Source organism: Rhineura floridana, chromosome 7 (assembly GCF_030035675.1).
Source record: "Rhineura floridana isolate rRhiFlo1 chromosome 7, rRhiFlo1.hap2, whole genome shotgun sequence".
Classification (NCBI taxonomy): Eukaryota; Metazoa; Chordata; class Lepidosauria; order Squamata; family Rhineuridae; genus Rhineura; species Rhineura floridana.
Window position 1 is genome coordinate 67,405,283 of NC_084486.1, and position 23,861 is coordinate 67,429,143.

At 43.1% G+C, this 23,861-nt stretch overlaps 1 protein-coding gene across 2 annotated transcripts in view; it reads right to left on the minus strand.

Moving 5' to 3' along the window:
* The window catches only part of INPP5F (inositol polyphosphate-5-phosphatase F), an 89,815-nt gene that overhangs the window by 41,593 nt on the left and 24,361 nt on the right, over positions 1 to 23,861 (minus strand). For both annotated transcript variants that reach the window (XM_061635833.1, XM_061635832.1), the window contains exons 3-4: positions 6,365 to 6,501; positions 2,099 to 2,227 (exon numbers count right to left, since the gene is read on the minus strand). In XM_061635833.1, coding sequence (XP_061491817.1) covers positions 2,099 to 2,227; positions 6,365 to 6,501 — 266 coding nt within the window. The remainder of the gene's footprint in view (positions 1 to 2,098; positions 2,228 to 6,364; positions 6,502 to 23,861) is intronic.

Here is a 23,861-nt window from a genome sequence, read left to right on the forward strand (position 1 = left end):
GAACGCTTATCAAATTTGCAGATACAAAATTGGGAGGGATAGCAAATAACCTGGAAGACAGAAACAACATTCAAAGGGACCTTGATAGGCTGGAGTATTAGGCCGAAAGCAACAGAATGAAATTTAACAGGGATAAGTGCAAAGTTCTACACCTAGGAAAAAGAAACCAAATTTAGAGTTGTAAGATGGGGCATACTTAGCTCAGTAATACTACATGCAGAAAGAATCTTGGGATTACTGCTGATCACAAACTGAATATAAGCCAACAGTGTGATGTGGCTGCAAAAAAGGCAATTGATATTTTAGGGCTGCATTAACAGAAGTATAGTTTAAGAATCATATGAATAGAGTTCCCCTCTATTCAGCACTGATTAGGCTTCTTCTTGAGTATTGCGTCTAGTTCTGGACACCACATTTTTAAGAATGATGGAAACAAAGCCCTATGAGGAGAGACTGAAAGAACTAGGCATATTTAGCCTTAAGAATAGAAAACTGGGGGAAGATATTCCAGCACTCTTCAAATACTTGAAAAATTGCCATAACTTCCCAGAGGAAGGGCAGGACCTCATCTTGATCATCCGAGACCGCAGGACATGGAATGGGCTCCAGTTACAGGAAGGTAGACAACATCCAGAAAAACCTCTTAACTGTTAGAGCGGTACAACAATGGAACCAATTACCTAGGGAGATGGTGGACTCTCCAACACTGGAAGCATTCAAGAGGCAGCTGGACAGCCACCTGTTGGGTATGCTTTAAGTTGGATTCCTGCACTGAGCAAGGAGTTGGACTCAGTGGCGTTATAGGCCCCTTCCAACTCTACTATTCTATGATTCTAGATTCTGTGAATAAAAAGTCACTGGCAGGGATACAGTGGAATAAGAGGATGAAGATGTAAGGGGTGCCAAGGCAACAAAAAGCCTTGAAGGTAAAGACAAGAAGTTTGTGCTGGATATAGAAGCAGACAGGATGTCAGCATAAGGATCTAAGGAGCAACGTCATAGTGTGAACAACCAAAGGTGAACGTTGGTGCACAGTTCTAAACCAGGAGTGAGAAAGCTGTGATCCTCCAAATAATGTTGGATTATAACTCCCATCATCCCTCAGCACCGGCCATGCTGGCTGCAGCTGATGGGAATTGGGAGTCCAACAACAAGTAGAGGGCCACAGTTCTCCAACCCTGTTAGAGACATAGGCAAGTGTACTAAGATGTGGCAAATCAGATAGAAGAAAATGCAGCTGAAACTAGACATGACCAGAGCATGGACCAGAGTTTTGCTAATGGGGCAGAGAGGAAGAGACATGTTTTTGCAATAATAATATGACATGGTGAAGGACTGAATATGGGGAGCAAGGGAAAGAGAGAAATCAAAGACTTCAAAGGCTTTACGCCTGATCAACAAGATGGATGGAGTCACCAAATGAATAAGAACAGTATAAAAGAGAAAAGCTTTGGGGAAAAGATGAATATAATTTTGACCACTGGGCATGAATTTAAATAAGTAGGAGGAAATGACCCACCATATCCAAGTTACCAGAGAGGTAATGAGTGAAGCAAGGGAGAGTGTCAGTAATTTAATTGAGGGAAGTTTTACTGGAGCTCAGAAGTCTGATTACAGGGATCAAGGGACAAATAAAGATAGCAGAAACTGCTTCCAGTGTGTTTAGAGGCAAAAGGTAACAACAAATGTCACATCAGCAGATGCAACAGGGTTTCTCCTTTCTCTCATCTCCCCTTGCAGCCACTCACGACGCCCATCTACTCTGAAGGGTCAGCCAACCCTCCAGATTTTAGGGGTGTACAAGGAGCTGCAGGGAGAGGAAGAGGAAGCCCCATTTGCATGAGCAGAAGTCCACTGTACAAATAGGATGCCACAACTGGACATTATCCACAGGGCGGAATGGAAAACAAATAATAAAGAGGCAAAATGGAACCAGTGATACTTTTTTAGAATGTGTGGCATATCTGAATAGCAGGAAACCTTAATAAGCTACTCTTTGGAGGAAAAACAGGATAATACATACATACATGACTAGCCTTTACACCACTCTATAAGCAACACACACACATACACTTTCAAAGCCCACAAAAATTCCCACCTTCTTTTTATTAGAAGCAGAAACATTCGATTTAATCTGAGTGAAAGTCTTGAGCAGAAATTTAGAGTCATCTGGTGATTGTGTAATCCTCTCTGGTTTGTATATTCCAAAATGATGTTTTTTACAGAGCTGAAAAGAAAATACTATTAATATGATGCTTAAACAAGTAACGTATGAAGTATGTATCATCAAATTAATGTTAAATAAATTAAAACTAACACACAAGCTTAAATAAAAGCCAACATGTGCCTATTTCTTATCCATTTTTTGAAAGATTCAGGGAATTTATATGCTGCCTTTCATATATGCTTCAAAGCAGTTAACAAAGGTTATTAACAATAAAATAATAAAATACAAATTTAGCAGAGGCAGATGATAAAAACAGCAGGCCCCAACGTAAAAATGTTTAAAACCACCATCCAATTAAGCTGACCAGATATCATGGATTCTCCCCGCTCCCCCCGCCCAAAAAAAAAAACAGGACAAACTTTGTCTAGCACCTAAAAATAACAATGACGGTGCCGGACAAACATGACTAGAATGGGAGATCCAGAATTTGGATGCCACTGTTGAAACGTACTTTGTTCCAGTAGCCAACTGTTTAACCTTGAATGATAAGGGCACCAAGAGAAGGGCTGACGATGAGGATCTTAACCACCAGGCAGATTTATGTGGGAGAAAGTATTTTTAATCGCATTTTTTTATTTGCAAAATCTCCAAGAAAATCAACATTTAGAATCAAAACTCATTGGGTGAGATCCAATGTTGCACCAGCAGATGCAATAGGACTCATTGTCCTTGCAGTCTCGTGCATCTTCTCCAGTGGGTTCCAGGGGTTTCCCCCAATCCTCAAGAACACATTCTGAGGACACACAGGGGCTGCAGGGAGAAGAGAAGAAGCAGAAGTCTACTGCACAAGAGGGCTGACATCATTGGATGTCACCCTTATAAACTTTCAAAATATCTCAGACATATAGAACTGCTTCAGTATCAGACAGACATAACTGAAAAATCAAAACACCTCCAGCAAAAAACATGTCTGTGTAACATCCTGATCCCTCTATAGTACATATAAAGAGACTCAACTTCAGAATAAATCAATCATTTTACTGCCTCTCTTCTCTTATGCTCTTCATACTGGAGAGTTTAAGAATATGGGCAATATCCCAAATTCTCAAACATCATTCATCACCAGATAGTGGATTAATCTTTTCCATCTCATGCTCATAGCCATATGTGCTGCTATCAATAAATGTTCTACCATTTTATTCTCATCCACTGCCCTGTATCTTTAACATAAACAAAACTACTGAATCAATAGCTCGCATCAGTTATATCTATGATTTCAGTTTTACATTATCCAAAATATATTATATTGAGAGCACATCTAGGACCACATCTCCAGCACTAATTTATACTTGATAGATTTGCTTGAGTCTATAGAAGGGGTTAAATACCACCAAAATAATAATTTGCAGAAGACGTTTTCCTTGAAGTTTATATACAAGATGGATTGGGTGGGGGTGGGGGAGTGAGAAACATATTGCCTAGTCCAGTTTCATACCTCCTGAGTAATGACTTTCATTAAATCATTTTCCCACTTAGATAAGTTCTCTTTGTTGTGCTCTGATCAGTTATAAATTTATAAAGTCATCATCACTGATTTCTAACAACAGATACAAAGGAACACTATCTCAAATTTTGCAGTCCCTTAATAAGCCATATTCTGATGTTCAATGTTGTTGAGCCTCAGCTCTCCCAGAAGGGACAGGAAGCAGGGAGGCATGAGTTTCAGGTGCCTCCGCTGCCAGGAGACACAGAAGACTTGGGAGTTGTTGAGTCTGAGTGAGACCTTGGGGGGGGAAGTGAGCCTGAATTCCAGCCAGTTCCATGGATGGCGCAATCTTCGAGGAGGAGAGCGCGCCACCCCCAGTTGCTGCTGAGGACCTGTTGGGGGAAGCTCCAGCAAAAGTGCCAACTCCTCCCTTACCAAGCAGTTCCCAGGATGCCACCAGCGTGACGCAGCTCCCTGACCTCGAATCCGTTACTCAGGAGCAGGTGTCCTCCGATGAGCCGTTAGAGACACGCCCCGTCACCTCGCTCCCGCCACCGTGAGAAACGGACAGGGCAGAGACAGGTCTTGCAAAGGAGTCAGAGATTACGATCAAAAACGTTCCCTACTTAAGCTTGCCGCTTACAGTGGGGAGCTGCTGTGTCAACTTCCTTCATACGCCGCAGAGCATGTCTAGAGTGTAGTTAGGGATTTTAGTGAGTTAGTGCAGGTTTTTCTATGAAGCGCAATGCCTTTGATGTATCCATTACTTTAATAAAACGACATTTAATTGCACCCGCGTCTCAGCCTCGTAGTTCCGGCTCTGGATGGGACAAATGTGCAGATATCGAAATATGTCTACTCTATTGCCCAATTTCCTCAGCTATTTCACTATATTTCTTTCCCAATTTAGTATTAAGATTCTGTCAATCCATATTTCTCCCGATTGTACACATTGCCCAAAGGATCTTTATTTTGAAGCTCTTCATTAGAGTGGGTTTCTGTCAAAGATGAAATATCTGAACTCAACTTTTATACATAATAAATTATTTTTGGCTTCAGAACCAAAGAGGTATTTACAACTTGTTAGGTTTTTATTATTCTAGCTTAGTTAGCTAGAACTAAGCTTATTTCAGATAAGACAACATGGATGTTTTGTGTACCGCATTACACATAAGAATGCTAGGCCCTCTGCTGTAGTTGCTCAATATTAAGATTCTGGCTCCAACTGTAGCATTTTCCCCTACCCATAAAAAGTTTTATCAGATTTTGCCATTTCACGATGACCAATGTAGTAACTTGCAATGGAATGTTGATAAACAGGTAACAGTCATGGTATTAAGTTATATCAGGTAACATACAACCATTGCACAACAGACTTCTACTAGCACAAACAAGGCTTCCCCTCCTTCTCCTTCCCCTTGCAGCCCTCTGAGTGCCCCCAAAATCTGCTTCAGAATCTTGGGTGATCCTCTGGAGCAAAGTAGGGGGCGCAGGGGGAAGTGGAAAGGGAAGACCCATCGCATCTGCTGTCATGACACTGTATCTTGCCCATTGTCTTTTTTCTTAAATTAAATCCCAGCTATTCTGACTTGGTTAAATTGATTTTATAACCTGAGATATTCAAATTCCTCCAGCATCAAATTCCTTTAGTATTTTTGCCAAATGTTTTTACTTGCTCTTGCAAAGTTAATGCTGCATTATCTGTTTATAGACTAATTTTGCATTCTTCTTTTCTAATTTTAACCCAATTAAACTCTGGACCTGTTTGAATAACCTCAACCAACGATTCTACTGAAAATGCAAACAACAGTATAGAGAGTGGACATTCTTAACCCTGTGGAGTGAAAAAAATCCACTCATGTTTCATTTACAAATATAAATGGACCAAGATTTGCAAAAATCATCTTAATACATCTTATGAAATCTCCAAAGTCAAATGTATATAATATTTGATAGACAGTTTCACTCTACATAATCAAAAGCCTTTTTAGTATTCAAAAGTAATAATCTATATGGCTTTTATAATTTCAATATATGGAATATATAATTTATGTATATTCATTAAGAGCTTTCTACCATTAATAAATCCAGTTTCATCTTCCACCTATGATTATGTTTAATCTTTTACCATAATTGGTATAATTATCAGTAATCTGTACAACTAAATCATACCACAGGCCCATCACAAAAGATACTCAGATACTTTCACACTGTGCAAATGAACCTAGAATAATTCAACAGCAGACTGATTTTGTTCTTTGAACATTCAATAAACCATGTATTAATGTGGCAATTGAGTGGTGGGGGAGAGTGTGGAATATTCCAGATGCCTGAAGAATAATTTCTATTACCAATTCAGCACCCAATAGTAATCGCTGCCACATTACTGTCTACGTAGATACTGAAGAAATGTGTTAACATGAGAATTGCTTTGCTGACAAAGATCCATCTACTCCAGCATATGAAAGACTACAATAGCTGCTCAATTCAACCATGTCTCAGTTCCGGTACCAGCTCTCATCTCAACCCAGTATCATTCGCATTTTAATCCACTGTTTCCACACAGAATTATTGGCTTCAAGCACAAAATATTTCCACAAGAGGGATAATAAAAGATGGAGGTTAAACAAATGTAGGGATCCCTAGTTTTGCACATAAGCACACATTTTATCAACTGCTAGACATCAGAGTAATCAGAGTCTTAATATTACCTCCAGATCCAGATCCTGAGGTTCTGCTTCAGAGAGTGGTACTGCTGCAATCTTTGTTACCTTACATACTTCATGATCTCCTGGAAGTTTGCCAACCACTGCTTTTTGACGAATTAGAATCAACCACCAAGGCAAATCTATAACAAATTCAAATCTATTAGTTCAGGAAGTATCTTTTTATTTATTATTTAATCTAATGAATGTAGTCATGCCATATGAACTCTAAATGATAATACAAGTATTAGTAAGAATATTATATCATGCAACACATCCTATTACATAAATATTTCAATAAAGCTATATTTTAATATGAAACCTTTAACATCACAGTTGTACCCATTATTAATTTTCGCAGTTAACAGCTACACTTCAAGCTAAATTAAGACATCTCAATTAAAGCCCATTAGCAAGAAAATCTTTGTATTGTTCTGACATTGGAAGTCTGAAAATGAATGTTATAGAACTGCAGAATGGTATCAGAATAATAATACCCAGAGCTATGCCCCTCTCCGTGCAACAGCCAGAGGTAAAATAGCTAGAGCTCCACCCTGTAGTCCTCAATAGCCCCCACCCCCTAACCCAGGCATAAAACCATTTCCCCAAAGAGCCAGTAGCAAGGTTGCCATGGAAAATTTGGTGGCTTTCTTCAACTACAAAATACTCGTGTATATGTCAAGAATGCCTGGTTTGTAAGGTTGTTAACTAAAATGGTTTTGTGGCAAGGAATTGTGGGGGAACATCTTGCCTGAATTAGGGCCTCTGGGAGGCCATAAGACTGTCAGTTCTCACAGCTGAACTCAGTTAATTAGGCACTGGCAAGAACACCTGCTTATCAGCCTGAGACTGGTACCCCAAGGCCACAGGTCTGGGAAAGCTGGAGAAGTGTGTGACCATTAGGCGCAAAAGCTCCAGAAGATTTCATCATCAGAAAGCCCCGACTGGCTAATTAATTCCTGGCTATTGCTGGGCTTTTCCCCATAAAAGCAGAACTGTGATTCTGGGTCTTTGTTCCCCAATGTCCCTTGGTGCTACCTGATATTGGGGTTCCATCTTCCATCTGCTATCCAGACTGTATGTCTCTGGGGAGATGTGGAACATTGAAGTTACTCCGCTGGTTTATCTATATTGTGTGAGTATAGATTAGGCTAGACAGCTTTGTTATTTATTACCTGTGACTTGAACTCTTTGCCTTTTGTATTTTTACCTAGCCCTAGGGATGTATGGTTTAAGGAATTATTTTACTGCTCTATTTTTGCACTTATATTTTATTTTAATAAAACTACCTCTTATTTACCAGTGTGTTCATTTCAAGGGGAAATTGGCTCTGAATCCAGCACCTTGGCCAATTAGCCACAGACTACCATATAGTTGGGTATTTTGCCCTAAGGCTCCAAGACAAGGGCTCTTGTCTTTTGGAATCCTTGGCAGGTCTATTTCTGTCACTTTGGGTTTCCCCTTGGCCCAGAGTGGGTGACCTGGTTTAAGGGGGGGGTGGCAATCTACCTACCTTGCAGGGTTGTTGTTGGTTTAACTCAGCCCTGGTAAGGGAAGCACGGGTTGTGCTTGGCTGGGATCAATTGCCCTGGGCTTGGGAGTTAACCCCGGTAGAAACTTGCAAGTTCTTGACAGTATGTACTTCCTTTTCTAAAAGACATTGTTCAATAATATGATATTCCTGGTGTGTGCGTGTGTATGAAATTAAATGGGGGGGGAACTAGTCCAGACTAAAGAGTGAAATTTGGACTTAAATGTTATACACAGAAAACCATAGTGTTTCCATGGCTCTAAATAGCAAAAGGATAAGCCCTGTATTTTTCAGTTGATAGGCAGCAGCTTGGGCTTGATAACGGAAGGAAATAATTCATAACTTTCTTGGCAAATATTTACTACTGAACACCTTTGGTAAGCAAATATATTTGTATAGAAGAGCTAACAAAAGACTGTTGATTGCTTCACGACTTAAGTCCAAAAACAGAATAATCAGATCCTTTTGCTTGGTTATATTAAATGTGACTCTTTCTGAACACACATCAGCAGACGATGTTTGAATAAATTGTGCCTGCGCCAAGATTTCTGATCATAAAGTCATCAGTTTAGACATCTTGCATTCTGCTATTTAGTTCCCCTGAGTTTATTCAAGCTCTCTCATATCTTCTTCCTGCAAAACTGTTTCAAATTTGCTGTGATGGTGTAATAATTTTTCCTTTGCTGTAATATTAACAGGCTGGAGGAGGAGTCATCTCTCACCACCTATGTTTACAAACGTTTGACTTAAAAATTTCTGCCCTCCCCCCAAAAAAGTTATATAGTTAAAGAACAATCCATTTACATGTAACAGAATTATGGTTGACAAAACTATAGAAACTGACAATTGGTAACAAAGTAAAAATTGCTTATGCAGTAATGTTTGCCCTAGACCCTGAAGTTCCCAAACTGTGTGGTCTACGAGCTTCATTCAGGTGGTCTGCAGCATGTTCACATTAAATATTCCTACTAGTTGGATTCTATTGCTTCAGTTAATCTTCAGTGTGGCTGGGTCACGGGCTATAAAAGCCAAGCAGCCCTCTGCCACCAGCAGGGTCACCCCTTGGGGAGTCCCAAGGGCCAGGGCACTACCCCTTTCCATTTTTTAAAACTAATCTAGAGGAGGATGGTAGTGGGGAGGGTGAACGGCTGATGTGTGGGTGAGAGCCTGTGCAGTGAACTGTATGATAGGAGGAAATCGCCAGATACCTTCTGAGAGAGAGTTTGCAATTGGCCAAAGGCTAGCCCTCTCTGAGTGTGAGATAGGGGGGAGTACATGTGCCCTGTGTGAAAGATATTACATGGGTCTGATGTAGTTCCAGTAATATTGTTCCCAATTCTCTAAGAGGCATACTGGGATAACTAGCTCTGGTAGGTTTTGTTGGTGGGCTGTTGCTAGTGTTTATATCATGTGTTTAGGAAGAGTCTTGGGAAGGAGGGACAATTTCAGTAATCATGGGTAGAGGTATAGCCCTAGGAAGGTGATAACACTATCTTGAAAGACGAGAGCAAGGCTATCTATGCATTGTTCTGTGCTTCCACTCCTCCCGTTGACAGGTTCCTGGTTGCTCATCTGCTGTGCCCACTGGCCTGTGCACGCTGATGTTTAACGCCAGATCGATACACAATAAGACTACACTCATCCACAACTTGATCGGAGGCACTGTTTTACAATGGTTCCAATCCTATCGCCAGGGTTGGTTTCAGAGAATAACACTTGGGTAGATTGTCTTTTGACCACCTGGAAATTGTGCTGTGGGATGCTGCAGGGTACCAATTTGTTTAACAGCTATATGATACCATTATGAGTGGTCATTCAGAGATTTGTGGTGAGGTGTCAGCAGTACCAGCTCTATTTCAATGTATTTTCATCTGAATTAGGAGAAGCTGTGCAGGCCTGGACTTGGTGGTGGGCTGGATAAGGGCCAACAAATGGAGTCTGAATCCTAGCCAGATGGAGGTCATGTGGGTGGGCGGCTCCCAAGTTCAGATAATTGGTCAATCGCCTGCTTCGAATGGGGTCATACTCCCTCTGAAAGAGGAGATTTGTAGCCTGGGGGTGCTCCTGGATCCATCTTTGTGCTGGTAACCTCCAGGCTGGATTATTGTAGTGAGTTCTATTGGAGTGTCCATGAGGCTGGTCCGGAAGCAGCAGCTGGTGCAAAATGCAGTGGCACAACTGCTCACTGGGGCAGGATATCACCAACATGTCACCCCACTGCTGAAAGAAGTGCACTGGCTGCCCACTAGCTGCTGGGCCAAAATCAAGGTTCTGGGTTTGGTATACGATACCTGAAAGATTGTCTTATCCCTTATATACTCAGTCAATCACTGTGCTCTGCAAGTGAGGGTCTCCTGCAGATACCATCTTATCAGAAGGTCTGTTCCAAGCAACACAGGAAGTGGACCTTTAGCGTTGTGGCAGCTACCCTTTGGAATTCTCTCCCCTTAAATATTAAACAGGCACTGTCTGTTCTTTTCTGCACCTGCTGAAGACCTTCCTCTTTCAACAAGTAGAGACCTTATCGCAGTCTGCATCTATGTTGGAATTGCTTTTTTAGATGTTTTTAAAGATTTTTTTAAAAGAAAAATGTTTAGGATGTTTTTAATGTTTTGTCTCTTGTTTGCCGCCCTGGGCTCCTTCTAGGAGGAAGGGCAGAATAGAAATTTGCAAGGCCAACCAGAATTTGTGGAGCCCTCCCTGTGATCATATAACATAAAGCCACAGATCCACAACACTATTCAGACAGCTATGTCATAGTCAGAAAGCAGGAAATAATCTATGCACCAAACAGAATTTTCAAGCGAGCAAAAAACCACAGAAACAAAATCGCAAGTCACTCACATACATTATATAAACAAGAAGTTATGAAGGAGATGCAACATTTCTCTCACCTTCATGCACACAAGATGAAACCTAGGCCCTTGTTCACATCTTTTCTCTCATACAGAAACAGAAATGCTATCCTTGGCATGACGTGGCTTTTCCTGACTATGCAGTGCTTACTAGCTGTGCCTCATCATCTCCATGTCTGACCTTACGATGCTCACCTTTGGCTAGAAAATGGGAATTCTCTGAGAGGTTGGGGAAACTCATCTGCCTAGTCAAAGAGAGCTATCCTGCACTCTGCCCATCATTATCTTGATGGCTAGGACCTCTGTTGTTTGGGTCACCAACTAGGCTCCCATTGCCTGCTTGAACCACAGCCACCTTTTCTCTATTTTTTGCCAGAGCCCACCCCTCTACCCCAAGCATGCTTTTAACACATACACAGGAAAAGAGTCATTTTGAAATGAATTAGCAGATCAGGAGAAGCCAGTTCACTACCTCTGCTAGCCAACAATGCCCAACAAGAAAACAAGACTGACTCAGCCACTGTTTTTCCTGGTTGGTTGGCTGGCAGCTCTCCTGTTAGTACATACAAGTACCTATAAATCACAGCCAATAAATGTAAACAACATTCTGTCTTGGAGAGTATCAGGACAAATAGAAACTGAAGTTCAGTGATATAAATGCATGCAGGATTCTGACTTAGCAACTGAACTCAGCCATCTATAATTATGTTCTAAAGATCACAGACAAGCACTTCCAATTCATCCTTCTTTATGACAGCAATCATGCAACACATGAGACAGAAAAGCATCTTCACATAAAAGGAGGGGCTAGGCCACACTCAAAAGTTTGATTCATTTTTTTTAATTTAAATAAAATATTTTTAATTTAAAATATTTAAAAAACAGATTTCATTTTCTCTGCATAAATGGATGCAACCGACACCCAAGAGACAAGACAGTCAGAACAGACATCTTGTTTTAGTATCTTCACTCACAGAACAGTAAGATCCAGTCTAACTGAAGCATAATTTTCACACTAGAATTTTACTAGTTTGGACATTAGCAACAGTGAATTCATTTCAGAGACAGACGGAAACATCCACTAAATGTCTGTGCTGAATAAAATTTAGAGCTTACATAACAAGTCAGCCTAAAGGTAACAGTCTTTGAAGTGTTATCCTTAGGTTACTGTCCAATACAGCACCGGGGGGGGGGAGGAGATATAATGCCTTGCATGTGAAACTGGAAAGCCAGAACACTTACAATTGAGGCTGACACATCACCAAAAAAGTAGGAAGATCTATCCATTTTTCCAGTTTTACACGTGTGAACTCCCTGCTGTGAACAGATCAGAGCTTAAGGTGTGCACATGTGACAATACAATCACAAAAACAAAGAAGATATTTCAAGATGCTGAAAAAATGGGGATTCATAACAATGAAACTTGTTTCAGCCAATTATTATTTAAAGACCTTCACAGTTCAAACTGAAAAACAGCATGCAGAGATCTCTGTGACATATATCTTCCACTCACATTAACAGTTGCCAGTTAACGTGAACAGGAAAGATAATATCAGCACAGTGTACAACATATTTTTACTTAATCACTGTTACGTTTCTTAGCTTCAAAATGTCACTTTTTCCATTTAAATAAGCAAGGATTTTTCAGGGCTATTCTACTGACTTTTGAAGTTAGACCCTTTTAGTACTCAGCCCCCAAAGCTATTTAGTTTTATGTTCTTCAAATTATGATAGATGAACTGGAATTCCCCTCTCCCAAAAAAATATGTAGAGGCCAATATATATTTAGAATTATACTCCCTCTTGGTATATTTTAGTGCCAAGTCTCCAATAATTCCAACACAGTGGATATTCCTTTTGCTTTCAGCAACAGCCAAAGTGTGCCCATGTCTTTCAGTGGCAGGAGCCAACTATTAAAGCTTATAAAGCCAGCTCTCATGATGGGCAAGATGAGGCAAGCCATTACTAACATAGCAATTGTTTATATACACTGCTCAAGGCAGTGTTCACAACTGTGTTATGTATTTTATCTGTAGTTTTTTTTGGGGGGGGAGTAAGGATGCTATCAAAGCACAAGATAGAAAACCTTAGCTCTCCCTACTGTTTCTTCTAAACATTCTTTTTATTAGTTAGCAGGAAATGTACCATTGGTCTCACCTGAAAGGTGATTTTCATAGGAGGTATCCCATCACTGCGGGGAGTCAGTTCCACCTATCGTGCGAAGGCAAGAATGTTTTTGAAGTCAAAACTAGGGGCGTCAGGCCCCTCCCACTCTCCAGTTCATTCGCAGCGAGTCTAAAGAGAAATATCTAAGAATACAAGAACAAGGCCAACGGGCCTGCCAGCAGGAAAATAACACAATAGTAACATGCATAATAACATGACTCCAACATAGCGATATAACAGAACTAGAAGTCTTGACTTCACTCTTAAATTTAAATATAATAGTGTAACAGTAATATATAACACATTAGAAAATATCTCGTCATCCTCCAACTGGGAGGGTCGTGATGGGATACCTCCTATGAAAATCACCTTTCAGGTGAGACCAATAGTACATTTTCCATAGGAGGTATACCATCACTGTGGGATGTACCAAAGCAGCCCATACAGGGAGGGACCACCCACATGCTAATCCTCATTAAGAACCTGTTGCAACACTCGTCTGCCAAAAGAGGCGTCAGCAGAGGCATAGCGATCAATTTTATAATGCCTTATAAACGAGTGAGGGGTAGACCAGACTGCAGCCCTACAAATATCAGCAACAGGAGCGTTGGTAGCAAAAGCAGCCGTAGTAGCCGCTGACCTAGTTGAATGAGCTGTAATGCTAGCTGGCACTGGAAGCTTAAGGGACTCATAAGCTAAGGTAATACATGCACGCAACCAGCGGGATAAGGTGGAATTAGCTACTTTATGCCCTATAGAACGTGGGTTAAAGGATACAAACAGAGACTCAGTTCTTCGTATATCCTGGGTCCTAGACAGGCAGGTCTTGAGAGCCCTCCGAACATCCAACGAATGCCAAGCCTTCTCAAGAGGGTGGGTAGGATTCGGACAAAAGGAAGGCAAAACAATGTCCTGGTTGCAATGGAAAACTGAATCGACCTTGGGACGGAAGGAGGGATCAGTCTTCAGTACAACAGAGTCCTTATGGAAGACACAGAGATGGCGAGCAGAAGACAATGCGCCCAGTTCCGAAACTCTTCTCGCAGAGGTGATTGCGATCAGGAACAAGACCTTGAAGGACAGCAGACGTAGAGACACAGTTCTGATGGGTTCAAACGGAGGGTGTTGCAAAGCCTGCAGAACCTTCGACAGACTCCATGATGGAAACCAATGGGCAACAGCTGGAGATTGTAGGGCGACTCCCCTCAGAAAGCGTTTGATGAACGGATGTGAGGCAATAGTCGCACCAGAAGAAGACACTGATAAAATAGACAACAAAGTTGAGGCATGTCGACGTAATGTGTTGGGTCTGAGTCCCACCATAAAGCCACTATGGAGATATTGTAGCACCTGCTGCATGGTGGCCTGGGATGGATCGTGATGGTGGGACTGGCACCACTTGGAAAAAGCAACCCAAGTATGTTGATAAATGCGAGTGGTAGATGGTCTTCTCGAGGCCAAGATAATATCAATAACAGTGTCAGACAGGCCAGCTGACCTCAAATGTCCCTGTTCAAAAGCCACGCTGTTAGATTGAGCCAAGTGGGGTCCTGATGCCACACTGGGCCCTGGGACAGAAGATCTGGCCTGACTGGAAGTGTCCAAGGATCCGTCACTGACATTGCAAGAAGCTCCGAAAACCACGGTCGATGTGGCCAATATGGTGCTATCAGAACCAGTTGTGCCCTCTCGCTCCGCGCCTTCCTCAAGGTTTTGGCTAACAATGGTATTGGAGGGAAGGCGTACAAAAGACCGTCTGGCCACTGTGTTGACAGAGCATCCACTGCTTCCGCTGTTGTGTCTAGATATCGGGCAAAATACCTGGGAAGCTGGCAATTGCGGCTGGAAGCAAACAGGTCGATGGAGAAGTTGCCGAACCGACACTGGAGACGCTGGAAAATGGTTGGATGGAGTTTCCATTCTCCCGGAAAAACCTGTTGTCTGCTGAGCCAGTCTGCAGTCACATTCCAGATCCCTCTGAGATGTTCTGCTTTCAGGGACTGTAGATGATGTTCTGCCCAGCTGAAGATGAGGAAAGCGAGGTCCTGCAGAGGACGGGACCTGGTGCCCCCCTGTCTGTTCAAATGTGATTTTACACATATGTTGTCCGTTCGAATGAGGACATGGGCCAAAGGGAACAGAGACTGAAAATGAAGTAGGGCCAAGTGGACAGCCTTTAGCTCCAGCCAATTGATGCTCTGAGTCTGCTCTGCTGTGGACCAGACCCCCTGAACATACTGGGAGTTGCAGTGGGCTCCCCAGCCGATGAGACTGGCATCTGTAGTGACAACAGTCCTACGGGGTTCTCTGAAAGGAGTGCCCTTGGAAAGATGTTGGACCCTCGTCCACCAGCGGAATGAAAGGCGGAGTGCTGAGTTTAAGGGAATTGCTCGATGGTTTGAGCTGGCAATGTCGTGTTGGAACGGCAGCAAGGCCCACTGGAGGTGGCGAGTATGAGCTCGAGCCCATGGTACAATCTGGATAGTAGAGATGAGCATTCCGAGCGCCCTAGCTAGGAGCATGACATCTGCGAAGGATTTGTGCATCAGAGATCTTGCGATGTCTGTGATAGCATTTATGCGATCTGATGATAGGAACACCATCGCTTGGCGGGTGTCCAACATTGCACCCAGATGCTGCAGACTTTGCGTTGGTTGTAGATGGCTTTTGTCGAAGTTGACTAGCCAACCGTGGGCCTGCAAGACATTGAGAGTGAGCGTTACATGACGATGAGCCAGCTGATTCGAACTTGCCCGTATTAAAATATCATCCAGATATGGGTAGAGATGGACCCCCTGAATCTGGAGATAAGCCACTAAGATGAGTAGCACTTTGGTAAATACTCTAGGAGCAGAGGAGAGGCCGAACGGCATCGCTCTGTATTGAAAGTGCTGGTGGCCAAAGGCAAACCGAAGGAACTTTCTGTGAGCTATGCAAATGGGCAAATGGAGATACGCTTCCTTTAGGTCGATAGAAGCCAGGAAGTCTCCTTCTTGCAGACTTTCTGTAATGGAGTGGAGGGATTCCATTTTGAACCTGCGATATGTTACAAAACGGTTGACAAACTTGAGGTCCAATACTGCCCTCCATGATAAATCTCGTTTGGGCACAGCAAATAGGAGGGAGTAGACCCCTTCCGACCTCTCTGCAGTGGGGACTGGCTCTATCACCGCTATGTCCAAGAGGTGCTGTATAGCTGTCTGCATGATGCAGTGCCTGTCTGGTGCCCTGGGACAAGGGGAGGGATGAAACTTGTCTGGGGGTATTGCCCAAAACTCAATTGAATATCCATAACTAAACAGATCTCTGATCCAGGAGACCTGAGTCAGGCATAGCCACTGTCCGCCAAACAGAAGCAGTCTGCCCCCAACTGGTATTGCCTTAGAACTGTCTGTGCTGGCGAGACCCTCCCCTGAATGAGGACGTTGAAGATCCTCTACGACCCTGGTACTGACCTCTACCCTGGAAGCGTCTATTCCAGCCTCCACTGGAGGAATGGAAATCATATGTAGGGAACTCGTGGCCTCGTCCCCCAGGCCGCGTTCCTCGAAAGGGCTGAGACATGCGGTATGAAGCGAAACGCCTAAAGGGTCTGCGCTCCGTGTTTTTGACAGTGGCCAAGACGGGCTTTTGAGTGTCCTTAGGGTCAACAAGGACCGCTTTTAGTGCTTCCTCGCCAAAAAGTAATGACCCAGCATAAGGTGCCCGTGATAGATTAACTCTGGCAGTAGGGTCGGCCTGCCAGTGACGAAGCCAGAGGGTCCGTCGGGCCACGACTTGAGATGCCATTGCGCGTGCTGCTAGTTGATTCGCATCCAAGGTGGCGTCTGCCACAAAGGTAGCTGTTTTGTGCAATTTTATAAGCGATCTGCGCATTGAAACAGGATCTGGATTGGGACCCTCTATGAGGTCATCCAGCCACATCATCGCTGCCCTGGCGAAGATAGAGGCTGAGGTTGATGCACGCATGGAAAAGGCGGTGGCCTCATGAGTTTTGCGTAGTGCAAAGTCCAGTCTCCGCTCAGTAGCATCCTTTAAATGAAATTGTCCCTCCCTTGGCAAGAGGGATCTGGAAACTAAGCTAGAAATAGGCTCGTCTATGCCAGGGACGGCCAGTTTGGTAGCAAAGTCCGGGGCCAAAGTGTAAAGTCTGTCCGCAATGTTATTAAATCGGCGTGCTTGTAGAGGGTGAGCCCATTCGTCTTTGGCCAGTTTGGCGATGGGGTCTGGCACGGGAAGGTAGTGTTCAGCTGGGGTGGGGGATTTCAAAACCCTAGCCCCCTTTAGGACGGGAGTGGAAGAAGCAGTTGGAGTGGATTGAAGGCCAAGGGTGTTCAACACTCTGCGCGCCAGAGGATGGTAGTCTGAGGCGTCGAAGAGGCGATAGGATGTGTCCTGCTCATGCTCAGAATGGTCACTCCATTCATCTCCATCGTCTTGCAGCGCGAAAGCGGACTCCTCCTCACCAAAGGCGTCATCAACGAACCTGCCCCTGGCAACGTCAAACGGGTTAGGGAAACCAGATGGGTTTGACTCACTGTGTACAAATTGGTCCTGGCTGTGGTGAGGGATAGCAGGAAGTTGTGAGGGTGGCTGTCTCTGAGTAAAGAACGAGAGCATGCCTTGGAGTTGTGAGATAAACTCCTGGGACAGTTGCAGGCCTGGAACTGTGGACGGTTGCTCTTGGGCAGGCGGAATGGGCGGCCCCACAGGTAGTGTAGAAGAGTAAGCCCCAGGTGGGATGATCGTTGGCTGCTCAGGAAAGCCCGGAAAATCCTCCTCGTCAGAGGAAGCATCAGGAGACCGAAAAAGGGTAGTTAGCTGTGCAGGGGTTGACCCCTGAGGAGTCGGAACAGAGACATAGCGAGGCCGTTTGGCAGTGCTGTAGCCAGAGAGGTGCTTTGTTTTGGCAACCGCTTTCGTATGCTTATGTTTGACCGCCTTCGGTGGTTTAGGCTTGGTCGCCTGGCTTGTCTCTGTATGATGTTTCAGCATGGGCGCCTGGGTTGTCTCCGGCTGTTCTGCCATCATATATATATTAGGGTAGCTGTACACGGCACACGACTGGGGCAGAATGCACAGACCCGAAGAGGCTCAGTACACGGCACACGACTGGGGCAGAATGCACTGGCAGATGGCTAAGTACACTGCCACGATGGGGCAGAATGTACAGTATGAACAGGCTTAGAACAGGCTCAGTACACGGCACACGACTGGGGCAGAATGCACTGGCAGATAGCTGAGTACACTGCCACGATGGGGCAGAATGTACACTATGAGTAGTCTTAGAGATATTTGCCCAGCTTGCACAGTATCAATAGCTTTGTCACACAGCTTTGGGAATGTGTGTTATCAAGAGTCTGTGTACACAGTCACGTAGGCAGAGTGCACAGTTAAGGCAGCTTGGTGAAGAATCAACAGCCTGGACGTTTGCGATAATGCAGTGGATAACAACGTTGCAAGACGCAGCAGCAGTAGCCAAGGCAGTAGATCAAGCTGTGAGGACTGATGAAGAAACTTGGCTCGGCCAGCTACAGGCCCGGTAATATAATAAGCCCCCCCTTTGGTACTATAACTGACTAGACAACAGAAAAGGGAAGGGAGCGCACACAAAATGGCACCCGCAAAAAGGGCGGGAAAATAAACCAATCAGAATAGCTGGGGACGGGTAAAGGAGCAATGGCGGCACTTTAATAAGAGAGCCTCAGAGGCGAACTCTGCGGCCGGGCGGCACAGCAAACGTAGGGAAAAATGAGCCGCCGCCACCAGCTCCAAATGCCTGTGACGGGACCGAGAGCCGCAGCCGCGAGCTCTCAGTTAAGGTAAGGTGGCTTGTTGAGGGAGGGAGAACCGCAGCCGCGGTCTCCCATATCATTACTGAGCCTCCGAAGTTCAAAGGAATCCACTGGCACGGGCTCAAGCAAACCGAAAAACGGCCAGAAGAAGGCAGAATGACCAGGCAGCCGCGATCGCAAGCTACAGATTAGAACTGCGACCGCCGCCTGAAAACAAAGGGAGCCACAGCCGCGGTCTCCCTGAGAGCCATTAGTCAATTACAGGGGAAACAGACAAAAGGAGCTGCGGCCGCAGTCTCCCTGAGAGCCGTAAGGCAATTTGCTGGGGAAGAAAAAACGAGAGGAGCCGCAGCCGCGGTCTACCTGAGGTAAGGGGAAGAAACCCCAAACGAAAATCCCCAGGAAGGTGAAGGAGCCGCTGCCACGGTCTCTCTGAGAGCCGTGAGGCAATTCACTGGGAAGGAACGAGGTAAGGGGAAAAAAACCCCGAACGAAAATTCCCAGGAACAGAAAACAGTTGAGACAGAACAGAGGGAAGGGAAGGTACAGACTAGACACACAAACCTCCCTCTCCGTCACAAAAATACGAAAAAACTTATCCTAAAGCTACGCTGTCAAGAATTACAAACTTGTTCGTACGAAGGCAAGAATGAACTGGAGAGTGGGAGGGGCCTGACGCCCCTAGTTTTGACTTCAAAAACATTCTTGCCTTCGCACGATAGGTGGAACTGATTCCCCGCAGTGATGGTATACCTCCTATGGAAAATATTGCACAGTTGTTAGCCTCACACCTTCCCTGAACATTTGAAGCTGACTTCCTTGTCCAGATCTAGGTGGTTTTAAAGGAGGATGTGGTGGCGGTGCTACTCCAGAGTACTTAACACAAAGGGTGCTCCTCAGCCTTTTCCTGTCTTGCCAGAAAAATGGAAGTGCATTATTTACTGATCTTTTTTTAAAAAAAGAAAATGCATTTAGGAGAATCTTCCCACAAAACAGCAAGCATGAAACATGGCTGAATCTAACTAAGGATTTATCTACATGGGAGCATAACTTCGTGCTAAAGACACTGTTTTTCCCTCCATTTTCGGTTTGCCCCGTCCACAGTAAAGGCTCAATGCCAGCTGCAAACACGGTGTTTTCTAGTCACACTTGAGAGGAAGCATCAATCACACAGTTTCCTAAAGACCATGCCCTCTAATTTAACATTTCCACTCCCTCTTGTTACCTGGCAACCGAGCATGCTCAGTTTGTTCTACCAGCAAATTTCATTAAAAAAAAAAAAACCCAGAAGTGCAATTATTTGTATTTTCACTGGTACAATACAGCTGAAATACAAATTTCTCTTTGAGCCATGTTATGCTTTTGTGCACCAGTTAGGGGGGAAAAGAAAATAAAGGCACCATTTGCAGCAACATAAAAAGGCATTGCAGAATGGGGGAGAGCAGCTGTAAGTTAGAGGAAATAAAATGAACAAAGGGAGGAGACACTGGGGTGGAGAAGGGAACGATTGACACACCCACCTAAAAGCATCGGAGCAAAGCATGTGCAAGCCCTAGAGATACAGTGAAAACTTTTCTTCCTTCTCTTTTCAGATTATCAGAGGATTGGGTTAGTACCAGGGCTGTGGAGTTGGAGTCGTGGAGTCGGAGACGGGAGCAATTTTGGGTGGAGTCCGAGTTGGAGTTGGTAGAAATGTACCGACTCCGACTCCAATTCCTTCATAAATGGCAAATGTATATTAACTAGTAATAACAAATTTACTGTAGTAAAATGGTAGCACAAGGCATTTCATCACCACCACGTGAATCTAGAGCTTGGAAAAGTTACTTTTTTAAACTACAACTCCCATCAGCCCCAGGGATTGGGCTCGTGGGAGTTGTACTTCAAAAAAGTAACTTTTCCAAGCTCTGGATTCACGTGGTGGTGATGAAATGCCTTGCACTACCATTTTACTACAGTAAATTTGTTATTACTAGTTATTATACATTTGCCATTTATGAAGGAGTCGGACAGTAGAAAAATAGAGGAGTCGGAGTTGAAGGTCTAGCGTACTGACTCCATAACCCTGGTTAGTACAGATTTACAGGGGGGAAACTGTGTGATAGCTTTTGTTTGTCAGTAACATCATGTGAACCATGTGAATTAAAAGGGGATGCAAGTAGCACCAGACACACAGTAAAACCCTGTGTAGATGAGCCCTAAGTTATACACAGAGCAGACCCACTGAAATTAATGAGAGGTACCCAATTTAACAGTTCTGCTAGCACAAGCACTTTCAGTTGTGCAATGTGCGTCTCCTACCTCTCACCCCCCTGCACACCCCCTAAATCTTTTATGAAAACATATTGGGGGGTGCAAGGAGAGGAGAGGGAGGGGAAGATCTGTTGCACAGCCAAAAATGTTTGCACTAGCAGAACTGCTTAGTTGGATGCCATTACTTCTTAGTAATGGATCTTAGTTAGTCATGTCCATTAATTTTAATGTGTCTACTCTTATAATGTTGGATACAACCCACAGCATAATACAAAACACCAAATTAAAAATCTTAATGCTTTCTGTAGCAAGCAGTCTTAGAAAACAGTTAGGTATATAGGTTCTGTTTGTTTAGCAGGCAAAACAGTTAAAGGCTATTGTACAAAAATAAACATTAAGATAAAGCTAAGCTTCTACTAAATTATTTTTAAAACCATGTAAAAATCATTACCTTAAATAAAAAAACCCAAGAGAAATCACGCTTTCCTATATGATCCTAAAACCACTGACTGCTCGTCATCCCTACAATCCTAATATGCTTCCCCCCACTCTCTAATTATATTTATAGAACCCTCAGCATATAACAAGACTAAGAGATACATCAGCAATTTGCTTTTTCAAAGCAAGTATTGTCAATCTGCAATACAATTAGTGGATTTTCCATTTGTATGCTGACCATGGAATAAATATCTTCTTTCTAAGAGATGCTAAATGCATTCAATTTTTCCTTTGCATCAAGAAGCAAATTAGTCTTTGATTTAGTCATAGTCAATTATTTAAAAAATATTTTTCAGAGCTATTTTTAGGAAGGACCAGAAATTGTTACAAAAGAACATGCAAACTTGCAGAAACAATGTCGTTATTAATTAAGCATGTGCGAATATGAAAGCCTTTAAAAGGTACCCAGTGTCCTGAAAGCAATATTTCCTCCTACAGTTCCAAGCTTCCAAGAGACCTTTTTATTTATTCAAGGCCTGTGCTTTTAATCAATGAATCAAGCATGGTATCAAAGCTCTACAACTTGTCCAAGTCAAAATTACCACAGGGCTCCATGATGCAAGGAAATAAAGCAATGTTTCCAGCTTAGCTCCTCAAAGAATCAATAATTGTTAGTTTGCTTTTGAGAGAGTGGTGATGCAGTATTCTTGTTAACTTGGACACATCATGCCAAGCCTCCTTATAAAATTCTAATCAGATACTTTATTTAACCTGGGTTCTGCAGTGCTAATAACCTAATCCTGAAAGTTCTGTGTTTAACAGATTGTTCAGCACACTCAGAAAACTGAGGCTTCATCTAAGCTGCACCGCAGACAACAGAGAAGTCTTTCTATACAGTCTTTCTTTAGCTACACTGAAGACATCAGAAATGAACATACTTGAATACATCACAACAAATCTGAACAAGTAGTGTCAATTGTTATCAATTGAAGACAAACAAAATAGTATGTTATTTCCCTTATTGAAAAACTGAGAAAAGAGAAAAATACAAGAATGAAACCTCAACACTAAATTCTTAATGTCCTCTAGCCTCAGTTTTCCACTAACTTAGATTGGAACTACGACTCCCATAATCCCCACCATTCAGAAATATGATCTCCCCAATCTGCAGCAGTACAGGCCAGACTTTTACTACGTAATTCTGTGCAATGTGCAGAATGGCTCTGATTACACAAATAAATATGATAAATTCCAGATAAGAGATTCCTTCTAACCAGTTGTACTCTTATGTTACATAACTGTTCTGTTTTCATCTATAGAGCCTTAAAAGAATTCTGAGGGCATCACTGGAGAAGTCAGTCTTTTTTCTTTCCTCTGTGAAACCACTGTATTCTTGCATGTAATAAATTCACTGAACTCACAGGCTGTGTCATTTTTAATGTTGTTTATTCCAGTAAAAGAAAGTAAAGTGTTCCTAGGGTCCCCCACAAGGGCAAGTCACCAGGTCAGTCTCTCAGCTATTCCACTGAATCCAGTCTTCCCTTCAAATACCTGCTGCCTCCACCAACTGACATATAGCCCAGTGGGACTCTTCTTTTATTTATATTCTTAATCAATTGCATCTATATCAGAAAATGTGGGGAGATAATCATTCTTATTTATTTTTATTTATAATATTTATATACCTCTTTGCTGATGTGGACTTCATGAAATGGTTTACATAAGATGATTACAACAATAAGCATTGTGAGGAGTTATAACAAAATGGAAGACAACTGCTTGTTTAGAGGAAGCTGTTACTGCTTTTTCTCTACTTCCTTCAGGGCAAGATGGCTACGCAGAAGTGATGACAGCTGGAGGAGGGAGAGGACACCAATGGGAGATTGATGGTGGCAGCTCTCTAGGCCATTTCTTTTCCACGCATCTCAGAGCATGACAGTCCTTCAGAAGCCCGTAAGTAGCCCCAACAAGCACAAAGGCAATCCATCTCAGGTTCCACGTGGAAGATGGATTATTCCTTTCTATGACTCCTCCCTGCAACCTTGATGTTAAAATATCTTCATTAGAATTTTAACTCCCACTTTGTCCTACTATCCGATACTAGGCTGTGGGCAGCCAAACTATAACTTCTATTTCTATATCACTGTGCAGTCCCACATGCCTTCATGACAAGGGAGAAACCAACCTAGCTCCATATATCAGTCAAAGAAGCTTCCTATTACTGTTCTGTCACAGAAATAACACCACTTCCATTTCAGAGGCAAGCAAGTGGCTCAGATGTTTGTACTACTCTTCACAGCAGCTCTTACCCATACACCACTGCAAAAGCACATAGGTTTGCACATTACTCATGATTTGTAGATATCCAAATACCAGTTGTGAAAAGATGTGATGGCACCTGCAGATGTTAGGACCCTAGAGTGAAATCTCTATGACCTTGTGCCCATAAAGTCTGAGCAGAACAG